General features: G+C 37.1%; 1 protein-coding gene across 1 annotated transcript in view; it reads left to right on the forward strand.

The window, feature by feature from the left end:
- Pcdh15 (protocadherin related 15) overlaps positions 1-12,772 on the forward strand; it is a 933,441-nt gene that overhangs the window by 360,076 nt on the left and 560,593 nt on the right. Inside the window, exons 3-4 of the mRNA XM_085842876.1 lie at positions 45-59; positions 550-615. Of these exons, the coding sequence (XP_085699002.1) occupies positions 45-59; positions 550-615 (81 nt within the window). The remainder of the gene's footprint in view (positions 1-44; positions 60-549; positions 616-12,772) is intronic.

A 12,772-nucleotide genomic window follows, 5' to 3' on the forward strand; every position in this document is an offset into this window, starting at 1 on the left:
TTTTCTGATCTGCTCCCATTGGTGACTCTATACTTTGACTACAGACTGGCAATACGAGGGTAAGGTGACTGAAATAATCCACAGCACCTCATGGCCATCTCTTCTTCGTCCATTTTTGCTCTATTGTTTTTACAGCATGATTAAAATTCTATTCACTCACTTTAATCATGCCCTTTATCGCAATTAATTTCCAATTATGTTTGTTTCTATTGTGGAGCTTTCTCGTCATTTATCCTGTTAATCATCTCCCTATGTTATTCCTCTGCATTAAATTACCATTCCATTATTTCTGTCCAGAAGGACTTCTGTCCAGCCATCTTTGCTGATTTCACAGTAAGGTTTGAACAGTGTTTAGCTGTAGTATCATGGAATCTGTGTGGGCCTTAGACAATGTTTTCTTTTCATAATAAAACACTTAAAATGTTGTATGTTAATTTGATTGTAAGTTTTTAATATCAATGTGTATCTATACTTATATATTAGTGAATTTAATTTTGTGTATTTTCTCTTGCACATGTTAATTTTAACCTTTGGTTATCTTTTCTCTAGATTGCAAACTAGCTAGGGGAGGACCACCAGCTACTATCGTGGCCATTGATGAAGAGAGTCGAAACGGTGAGTGTGTTCTGTATTTCCCAGTATTTTCTATAACAAGAATTTGTTTTTATTTTAGCATTTGCTTTGGTATGATCTGAAACTCTACATAAAAGTTTTTTCAAAATCTATTAATGATTCATCTTTAATTTTCTGCCCAAGGCTTTATAATATATCGCACCTAGAAATGCTTCATTTGGATTATATCACAAAGGACTCTTTCAGTGAATAGAAGTCTTTAGTTCTGTATGAGTAGTGAATAATCTAAGTTACTCCAAACATGAATCATGTATGTGTTGGGATGTTTCTGTAAATAGGTAGGGTTTACAGTCACACATAGAATCCTTTAAGTGAAATGCAAGGTGTTCCTCCAAGGAAGGGATCATAATGTGAGCTCTGTCTGGAATCTGGTAAAGATTAAGGCTTAAATCTGGTTAGACGCTCTGTGAGCATGGAAAGTCTGCGTGAAACTGAAAGAGGGCACACAGCAAACGCTGACAGCAGGAAAGAAGTCTGAACATTCAAGTATTCCCCCTGTCGTGGTAATTAGAAGTATTCCCTCACCATACTTAATTGTTTGTGTGTATGTGTGTGTGTGTGTGTGTGTACACACACACACATACGATTTTATTCCCGAATTTTCTCTTCATGTGCTTGAACTTTAAAATAGTCATAAAATCCCCACCTCTACTGGGACTTTTGAAGATGGTGAGGTTTGGGGCTATCCAGCGCAAGAGTGTTCTGGACATTTTCACCACTGTTTGTCTACATGACTTTCTTGGGTTGTTGCTAGTGTGCTTCCAGTTTTTCTTCTGGAATTATACTTTCAGGAAAGGGATTGTGTCAAGTTGCTCATTGAAGAATTATTTTTTTAGTATAATTCTACTTAGAGTTTCTTTGAGAACGATACCAAGCCTTATAATGATAAAACATTGTAATGATAACCTGCAATTAATCATGGGATTATTTTGACAGTAACTCCTTTTACTCATCTGAGAAATGACTGTCAAGTTCCATTTTCATCCACGGTCTTTGTGTGTAGCCAAAGTATCTGCACTGTTGATAGCCTCCATTATGTGTTCAGAACAAACACTATTACTATTTTTAAAATATTAGGTAATTTTTAAAAAATGAATTTTGGTTATTTAGAAATTAATTTCATATATAATGAAAACATATGGATTGAGTAATTATGACCAGATTGAACAAATTGGAACTAAATTATAATTATAGACAAAGGAGAAAAATACATTAAAGTGCTATAATAGATAAAGACTCTTTTTCACAGGTAGATTTATAATTTACTTATGATTAACTATTTCTATTCTGAACAGACCTTCGTTTCATTAAGATGCAGCTTGAATTTTTACAGCAGTAACATAAAGCCCATGAGCATTCCAGAATATCTGTGTGCCCTTCCCTTATTTTTACCCAATTGCTTTGTACTTAAAACTGGGCTGAAACAAAACAGTTGCTTTTACTAAAGGAAGTTGTGTTAGCATGTGACCCTGCAGGGCTTGGAGATCAGGCCACAGTACTGCTGCCTGTCTCCTTTAGAGACAGCCTAGCCCTGCCTTTCTGAGGAGTGCAGGAGGAGACTGCCAAGGCTGCTCTGGCATGTGAAGGAAGTGTAGCTTTGCTGTGCTATGCAGCTCGGGGATGTTGTGCTTCTTTTTTGACATATTTTACAAAAACTGCCAACTCCTCAGAAGGCTGCCAAAGCTGTTTGAGCATCAACACAGAGTATAAATACCAACTTATGATAACTGTTTTGCCTCCTTTTCCTTTTACGGGAAATTTCTAAAACTATGGCGATCTAGCGAATCTCTCTCACAAACAAACTATAATGAGCATAATTGTCCTCGCTGTGAGAATCTCAGGAAACAGTTCAGGATGATGGCATTTATAATCTAGGAAACCTAAAAATGTTCACACTAAGCCCAATATTTTCAGTCCTGATATTAAACAATGTGTTAATTTACACTTTTCTGCCTATTTTCAGTGGTGAGAATAAAGTAATAAAATCCAGCTTTTGAAGTATCTAGTAGGTGGGAAAATGTTTGCAAATACTTGAGAGAGATTTTAATAAATAATGAGGCTCTCACTTGAGCCGAGCCTGAGTCATGGCCCTCTCAATGAGTTAAAGCTATAGACCAGCAGAGTGAAATAGTAAGAGATATAATTTGTTGTGTCTGTATTTCTCTTCCCAACCCCCTCTCTCCTTCCCTCCATTATCATATTTCTATAATAATGCATTTATTGTAAATAAAGTATCTGTGTTACTTATATGTTTTGTACATTTTAGTAAGATAGACTACTTAGATAATGAGCTGTTGAAAAGCATGCAATGCTGTGTTGGAAATAAAACAGAGCATGTCTTTACTACATGTGCCTTTGGCAGGATTGTTCTATTCCTGTTAACCCTGTATTCTGTTAACTGTGCAGGTGCATTTGCCGCATTGCTTTACAAAATTCCTGTCAGCCAGATAAAGCCAATTATCGTTCTCTTTGATTATATTGACATAAGATTCCAGAATAATTCTTGGTCAAAGACTGATTAGCACTGACATGGGAATAAGTAACAGGCAATTTCAAATACGTAAAAACTAGAATTTTCTACAACAGATTATTCAATTAGAGACAAAACAATTGTAATGATAGAAGAAACCAAAATTTTGGCCACTAGGGGGGAGGGGGTGATGACATACCCTTCTAGTCCTACCACTACTGATTCAGAATCAGGTAAGTCTTTGTAAATTCAAGACTAACCTCAGCTACAAAGCAAGTTTCAGTCCAGCCTCAACTTTGTTTGAAAAAAATGTATGTTGGATAATTAACAATGATTGTACCATCACACAGTGTATTAAAATTCATCCAATAGGATAATGTTGTTAGGAGATAATGGACTTATTTTCATTGCTGTCAAACAACTGCTCTTTGGTATAATACACAAATTCTAACATTTAGATAACACAGAAGGGTATTTTATTTTGTTCCCTAATATTGTAGTGCCCTAACTTACTTCTAGCTGCAAAAATATTAATCTTTGTATGGCATTAGTTGTCTGGCATCACCATTGCTCTGTTTCTTATCCAACACATCATCAACTCCCTGAGTTATTTTGTTTACTGTGAACATAGTTCACATTGATGAGGGACTCATTTTCCTGTGATTTGCAAAGGTATTACTGTGTCAGACTCTCCCATAGATTTTACTCCTCTCATGATTGCTACTGCAAGATAACCATTGTTATATGAAACCATTTGGCTGTGTCTATCACCAGGAGGCTGCACATAGGGCAATTCATTCTGCTTGTTTCATTTGTACCAGAGGATGGTTTTTCCAAAAGGTCAGCAGTGACATCTGTCTGGATGTATAACTGCACTGAGAAGAGAAGAGGAAAGCTTCAGAGCCTTGAAAAAATAAATTCTTACTTATTTCCTCAAATGGTCTCTTAGTTAAACTGAATTTGGTGAAGGCCTATATTTTCTCACATTAACCATAGTATCTGTTTTGGCTATATGTTTAAATAAACAACAGGAGTTTAGGGACTACTAGGATGACCTCAGAACTAGGAAGAGAAGACATATACAAGGCAGCCAAAATGTAAAAATGAACACTGAGCTGAAACATTTTGTTATAGAGAGAAATGACTATAACAGTTGGTCATTGCTCAATTACATTTAAAGTTCATGATACTAGAATTATCATGGTTATCTAAGATGATAAGAGATTAATTGTGCAAAACTATTTGTTGTATCCAAGGAAAGAAGTACCAGGTTGTGTTATGGGCATTGCCTCTTCATTCTAACCTTTACGTTAACTATGTGAAGTATAGAAATAAGCCTGGATTCTATCAAATTGAATCCTGTAGCACATATACACTATTATTCCTAAGTGAAACTTTTACAGTGAGTGACTTTCTATAAATGCAGCACTTAAGTCTTGGCTATCAAGGCAATGGCTAGAGACTGCAATACTTTCATTTGCATAAACTCCAGGAACATAAAACCAGTGGTAGCAAGAATGGCCCAGGTACTACCCTGCAAAGTAAGAGAGAGGGTGTTGTTCACTTATAAACTGGAAGGAAGTGCATCCCACCAGCGTCTTTGACTAAATTAGAAAATTCTCATATGAATAGGTCAGCCTAATTTAATGATTCTTTGTAGAGCAAAATGCACATGTGCTGCTCAATGTCCCCATCATCAGTTTTGACACTCAGTGGGGAATCTGAGGTAGAAGAAGTCAATTAAAATAACAGAAAATGCAAAGATCCTTAGTGGAGAGAAGAGCATATTCAGGGCTACATGGCTATGGGAAGGGATTGAGGCAGACTTCTCTTCTTTGCAGCCATCACTAGGATGCTCAGGTTTGGCTTGTTTAGTGCTTTGCCATTTCCACTGAGTGGGTTCTGAAGGAAATCATTTTGGAATGATGGGTGGAGGATGAGGCACTACCCAGTTGCTGGTTTTAAAGTCCAGCACCAGGTCTTTCCAAGAACCATCCTAAGCATGGTTCCCCTGGCTACATGTCCTTACATTCATTTCTTGAGTCTTTAGATTACACTTTCCTGCCCCTACCTCATGTCCTTTCTCTTCCAGATTACCTTCACTCATATGCATTTCCTGGACACTGTTGTTGCTTGTCCTCAGATGCTGGATTCGTTACTTGTGTTACTCTGAAAAATTAAGCTGTGAATTTTCCTTTTAGGACACAGAGAATATGAAATGAATTAAAACCTTTACTTTTCAATAGAGTATAGAAATCAACATTGTGCAGGTTCTTAGTGACCACTTGACAAAAACAGTAATTCCACAATGATTTGAAATGCTTTTGTTTCAAAGTGCCCCCCACAGTAATTTTAAAAACAAATGTTTATTTGCCAGATATTTCTACAGAGAATGGCTGCAGTATTTCAACTGCATGTAGCTTTCTAATATGGATCAAGCAATACTAAAGAAGTGGCTATATTCAATCTATGGGCACTTTAGAAAAACTAGTGGATTTTTTTTTCTTTTACATTATGTCAAGAGGTACAATTCAAATAAACAGTGCACACTACTCTTTTTGGCAAATAAAGGAATCCCCTAATCACAGTGTTTTCAGTAATAAGAAAAATGACTTTGGATACTTTTATCCAACACATTGCTGAAGTACTCTCAGCTTTACAAATGGCCTTATTAAATAGAACATGGTGACATATCAAAATATGATATCCAAGAGACTTTCCATTTTATTTATTTTATTTTTAAGGTTATAATATAATCACATCATTTATCCCTTTCTTCCCTCCAAAACTTTCTATATACTCATTCAATCTCTTTCTCTCTCATATCCATGTCCCCACTTTTCCATTAATTGATGTTATATGGAAATATAGAGATATTCTTAAATATAACCAGCTCAATCTGAATAATGATACTTGTATGTATGATTTCTGGGCTGACTACTTAGTATTGGATAACTAGTTGGTGTGGCAACACACCCTCTCTTTATCAGAATTACTTGCTACTGGTAATCTGAGATAAGATTTATTTATTTATTAATTTAGGAGATGGAGATATTGGATGCCTTGTTCATTTTGGTTGGTTTATTGTAGTCTGCTTTTGCTTTTTGAATCTGAATTTTTCTGTATTTTATCATAGATTTGCTTCTCAGTCTCCAGTAGTGAGGTGATTATCATTGAATTACTTCTTCATTACTTAAGATGGTTTTCTAGCCAGTCTCTTGCTTTTCCTGTTTTTTCCCCGCTCTCTGATTTGCTTCTGAAAAAATGTATAAAAATGTACAACAGTGATTTTACCTATAAATATTTATATAGCCGACTGTGTTGCCAATCAAAATCAAGTTATCCATACGTGGGTGTTTCCACCTTCAGCTTCCCACCAACGTAGCTACAATAGAACACATATGAAGGCAACTGTTTACTCGCATTCTCTTTTTCTTCTTATAGGCAGCCCTAGTAAACACACACTACATGACTCTCATCATTTCAGGGGTACAGTCATTTCCGTAGATCACTTCAAATTGCAATTCTAGGTACTCCCAGGCGTTGTTCTGTGATGCATAGAATTATATTAGGGATGCATCAAGGGGAAGATAGTCTAAACCATTTATATACCTGCTGGTAGAGGTAGATAACCAGGAGGAAAAAAGGCCAGCAAGAAGGTGGAGAATGGTGGAGAAATAGGGGAGGTGTGTGCCAAATAGAGCCCTGAATAGTTTAGACTGATAATGTGAGGTGTGCACTTAGAAACTCATCACTACACTTGGGGTAAACAAATTCAGACTTCCCAGTAGAATGTGAGTGCTAATTTCAAGAAGTAAGAAGTTGATGGAGGAGACAGCAGATGACTGACAGCTAATGTGCATATGTGCATATAGAAGAGGGATTGTGACTGATTGTATACATCCACCTTATTGTGAACCTATGGAAGAGGGATTGTGACCAGTTGTATACATGCACGTTAGTCATGACAGCCTTTGATATGGCTATCAATTTCCCAACAAATCCATCAATGTTAAACTCATCTAACAGCCAGTAGTACAGAGAGCCTTTCTCCTGCCCATCTGTCAACAATCGTGTTCTCTATAATTTAGAGTTCAAAAACATAGCCATGTGGTGCCACATATTTGTATCTCAGAGCTAGCTTTTGAAAATATCTGCTCCAGTAACAGCAAATCAGATGTAGGCGCTACACTAAGTTGGAGAGTTTGGCTCAGTGATGTCACCAGCTCAGGTAGCACATAGTTAAGAGCCTAGGTGATCATGGATATTTTGAATCAAAATTAACACTGAGTGACTGGAAGTTGGGCATGGTGGTGGTGTCAAAATTAGCCACTGATTGCATGGTCTCTAAAACATTGCTAAGGCAGAGATTAAAATTTGATTCAAGTGGAGCCACATCTCACTCAGTTTGGTAAAAATGATCATCTTTTCAGATTCATGTTTTAATGGATATGTTTTTAAAAGGTGCTTAGTTTGTAGTTAGACTTAAGACTATGAAGCTGGCAAGGCTTACACATGAATGAAGAAAAAAAAAAACAAGTCAGTGACCTAAAGAGTTAATTTATGTTCTTAACAGTATGTTTAGGGATCTGAAGACACTGACAGTAGTCAGACTTAAGGTTCAGAGTAACTTCTCAGTAGTGGGTGATTGAAATGTTGCTCTCCTAATATCCAATGTATATAAAGAACTCAAGAAGTTAGACTCCAGAAAATCAAATCACCCTTTTAAAAATGAGGTACAGAGCTAAACAGAGAATTCTCAACTGAAGAATACCAAATGACTGAGAAAGCACCTAAAAAACTGTTCAACATCCTTAGTCATTAGGGAAATGCAAAACAAAACTACCCTGAGATTCCACCTCACACCAGTCAGAATAGCTAAGATCAAAAACTCAGGTGACAACAGATGCTGGTGAGGATGTGGAAAAAGAAGAACACTCCTCCACTGGGCATATAACCAGAAGATGCTCTAACATGTAATATGGACACATTCTCCACTATGTTTATAGCAGCCTTATGTATAATAGTCAGAATCTGGAAAGAACCCAGATGTCCCTCAACAGAGGAATGGATACAGAAAATGTGGTACATTTACACAATGGAGTACTACTCAATGATTAAAAACAATAAATTTATGAAATACTTAGGGAAGGATATCATCCTGAGTAAGGTAACCCAATCACAAAAGAATGCACATAGTATGTATTCATTGATAAGTGGAACAGCCCAGAAGCTCAGAATATCCAAGATACAATTCACAAACCATATGAAACTCAAGAATAAGGAAGACCAAAGTGTGGATACTTCGATCCATCTTAGAAGGGGGAACAAAATACCCATGGAAGGAGTTACAGAGACAAAGTTCAGAACAGAGAGACTGAAGGAATGTCCACCCAGAGACTGCCCCACCTGGGGATCCATCCCATATACAATCACCAAACCCAGACATTACTACCAATGCCTACAAGTGCTTGCTGACAGGAGCCTGATATAGCTGTTGCCTGAGAGGCTCTGCCAATGCCTGACAAATAAAGAAGTGGATGCTCACAGTCATCCTTTGGACACAGGGTTCCCAATGAAGGAGCTAGAGAAAGTACCCAAGGAGTTGAAAAGGTTTGCAGCCCCATAGGAGGAACAACAATATGAACTAACCAGTACCCCCAGAATTCCCAGGGACTAAACCACTAACCAAAGAATACACATGGTGGGACTCATGGCTCCAGCTGCATATATAGCAGAGGATGGCCTAGTCGGACATCAATTGGAAGAGAGGTCCTTGGTCCTGTGAATGCTCTAAGCTCCAGTGTATTGGAATGCCAGGTCAGGGAAGCAGGAGTGGGTGGGTGGGTGGGTGAGGAGGGGAAGCGGGGAAGAGATAGGAGGTTTTCAGAGGGGAAACCAGGAAAGGGGATAACATTTGAAATGTAAATAAGGAAAATATATAATTAAAAAAAAAAGAAATATTGTCCCCTGAAACGTTACAATGATCTTCTCAAGGAAAGTTGATGCTTTCTATAGAGTGAATGAGTTTTATAGAATATAATTAAATTTTATCTGTCATAATTCATTAATACTTCTACTAGGGTTTCTGTCCTATAGTGATGAGTGAATATACATTTTTTTTTGTATTAGTTGAACACCAACTTTGATTTTTCTATCTTATTGCCTTCTAAGTAATATATCAAAGTATGTGGGTGTCTATAAACTGATACCATTTATTTTTATCTACTATGGGTCCCCATATTGAAAGTATTATTTGTGTCATTTACAACTGTTTCAAGATGTTGAAAAAACTCCAAATTTCTTTTTTTCTTTCATTTTTATAACTAGTCCTCAATAGTTTTTATGTTCCTTTTTTTGTAGTCAAAAATCAATTAAAATTCACGATTACCTTTAGAGGAGACTAAAATATCAACAATTTAAAATTATGAATAATGAAAATTTAGCTGCTTACTTTATGTATTTATCTTATTAAAAATCACTATATCATGTAAAAAGACTGTATTTTATTTTATTGCAAATAAGTGGGTGTTAAAATTTAAGCATTTTTATAATGGATTTTTAACAGGCTGAAAAATCCATGAAGCTCTGGTTTTTAAATACTAATTACTATTGCCCTGATGCTAGGTGTTCTAAATAATAATGTATATTTATCATGATTTTGCTTTTGATTTAAATATTAATGTTTGAATATATTAGCTAAAATTAAGATTACAGTAAAGTGTGTCTTTTTTATTCTGTGACAGAATTTCTGTGATACTATAATCACTGCTTCTATATGTGAGAAAAATGTCTTATTATATGAATAAACCGTCATTGTAGTTACATTAACAAAGAGGTGTGAACACACAGAACTCAATCTATGAGGCATGGTCTAGGGAACAGCAGAATGAGAGCGTTTAGCTGTCTTTCCTATAAACTGAGAGTACATTTGATCTTTAAAATTCGACTATCAGGGTCCTTCCCTGTATTAGATTACAGCTGCAAGAGACAGAGATGGGTCTGTGATAGTTCATTGCCACAATCCCAGAATGTGTCTGATACAGCACAGACATTCAACACCTGCATTCCTATTCAGACAATTATTAACATGGTCTTGAGACCCACAACCTTCAGCTACCACCAAAGTGAACAACACTTGCCTGCCTACTCAGTATTAGCCAGACCGGTGCCATTTTGTAAAATTAGTTCATTTATATAAATTTCTACATTCTTGCTCTTCCCACCCTCATTGCCCATTTGGTGTAAGGCTGCTACACTCCCACATGTCAAACATAAAGACAATTGACTACAATCATATAACATAGAATATCTATCAGTCACATGGTATGGATTCCCCCTGCTCCTAAAATATGTAAGAATAGATCTTCACTCTGATCTGTCCAAAGAGCCCTCACTATGCTATCAGTCTGTCTGTCTGTCTTTATGCCTATGGTTCTATAATGAACTTCTGCCCAATAAGACATACTGAAATCTACAAAATTAAGCTATAAGCTCATGACTGTCACTTCATATGCAGCTTCCTCATTATGACAAGGATAGAAGGCCAGTGTGGCATGTGGGTGATACAGTAGGGACATTGGACTCACAGTCCTCCTCAGGTATGACAGGCACTGCATATTTTAAAAAGCAAACTAATTCTCTGGAACATTACAAAAGATATGACTTTTTTCTCAAATCCTAGGGAACAAGTTGATTTCATGGGGTGCTACCATGCTAACTGGAGGGAAGAATGATGCTTCTTTTCAGGGCATCTACTACCTTACCAGCTGGCTTTCTACCAAGCAGGGCACATCCTCACTTATAGACAGAGGTAAAACAGAAATGGAGCAAGGGCAGAGAGCATGGTCCAGCATGGAATTCCATGTGAGCTCATTCCATACATATCACTTCTTCAACAGCTTCTGAGTGTATCCAACTTTATGGCTGTCAGGTGTCAACAGTTTAAGCTGTGTGTCTGAACCATGAATGGGCCAATTGTCAGTTGTCAACAGCTGGTGATGCTGTTTGGGTGGTTATGGAAAGTGTTGGGATATCAGACCTAGTTGGTAGACATGAGTCTCTTGCTATAGCCTTACATGTTATACCTTGATCCTGCTTCTGGCATGATCTGCCAAGATTGGAGGAACTGTGACTGCTTGCTCTTGCCACAATGATTTAAGCATATCTTCCCATCCATGGTAGACTCAGTGAGAGCCTCAGGGGAGCACCAGAGTAAGCTATGCTTGAAGCTGGGAAGATAAGCCACAAATTGCAATGGAGACACTAAATTATCAGAAATGCAAGGAACAAGAGCAGCTTTAGGTACCATGTGGAGCTGGTCTAGGGGGATATCTTAAGTCCTGCAAAAGATAGAGGTCTAAGAGTAGATCCATGCAGGTACATTACAGTTAGGACTTTGTGTCTATACTGCTGGGTTTCATTTAACATACACATATATATGGCATGTCATGTGTACATACATATATTATTAACACACATGTGGTATATATACATATATATCACATGAATATGTGCACATGCACATATACTCACATACACATACACACACATATGTCATATGCTTCTTATTTTCCTTGCTACATCCTTGATAATGGGGACTTTTTTCACACCATTTTATATTTAAATATGTATTTTTTTTTATTCTGGAGGGACTGTCAACTAGATGTTGCTTTGAGTTTCAGAAGACTCTTTGACCTTTTGATAATGTTGAGACTACTGAGATGGCAGAGAATCTTAAGGGTTGACTGAATGCATTTGCATTATGACATGGCCATGGACCCAGGGACACCTGGGTCTGAGATATCCCATACAGGCTCATGTGCTTGGAACACTTGTTTTTCATCTGGTGGAGCTATTTTGAGGAGTCTATAGAATATTGAAAACATAGTATCTGCCTGGGAAAAGTGCAGTGGGGTGGGCCTTGAGAATCATTGTTTCCATTTGTTTCTACACAAACTCTCTGCATTCTCCATGCCTTCCCTACCATAAAAGACTAAAATTCTGGGCCAAAGGAGTCCTTTTCCCTATTAAATTGTTCCTGTTGGGTAGTCTCTCCTGGCAATGAGGAAACTGATATAGTAAGTAAAACATGCTTAGCCCTTGATCACAAACTGAATTATAATGGTAAACTTGTGACTAAAGGGAAAATATTTATTTTCAACAAAGGGCCAAATCATAAGCCAGAAGCTGTCTCACAAAATGAGAATGACAGATACTAGCTACCAATATCTAAGCATTAGCTGTCTAGGCCTGCCAATATATATATATATATATTGCATGTTAGCACTGTGGAATGCGCTGGTTCATAGATCTATGTCTCCAAGGAAAAGGGAAATATTTTAAGAAATCATGCTGTAATATACACATGAACCAAAAGCTACATGAGTGCAGCAAGAAACTGACCAAAAAAAAGAGAAGAATTTGCTTTTGTAGAGTAGGGCTTAAATCCCAGATAACCAAGTTACTAGTGGCATAAGTTGAGAAGTGAATTGACAGATTCTGCTTCCTATTCATTTTAACTATACAATGGAAAATGCAATGCTTGTCTTGGGGAATGGCCATGAGACCCAGAGGAAAGAAAACCACCCTCTGTGTTCTTGGTGCCCATTCTGTGCTTTATTGTGATAAAATCCTGATTTTGCATTCCCTTCTGCAGTAGCAAGACTG

Source organism: Mus caroli, unplaced genomic scaffold (genome assembly GCF_978045245.1).
Source record: "Mus caroli unplaced genomic scaffold, Mus_caroli_1 scaffold_9, whole genome shotgun sequence".
Lineage (NCBI taxonomy): Eukaryota > Metazoa > Chordata > Mammalia > Rodentia > Muridae > Mus > Mus caroli.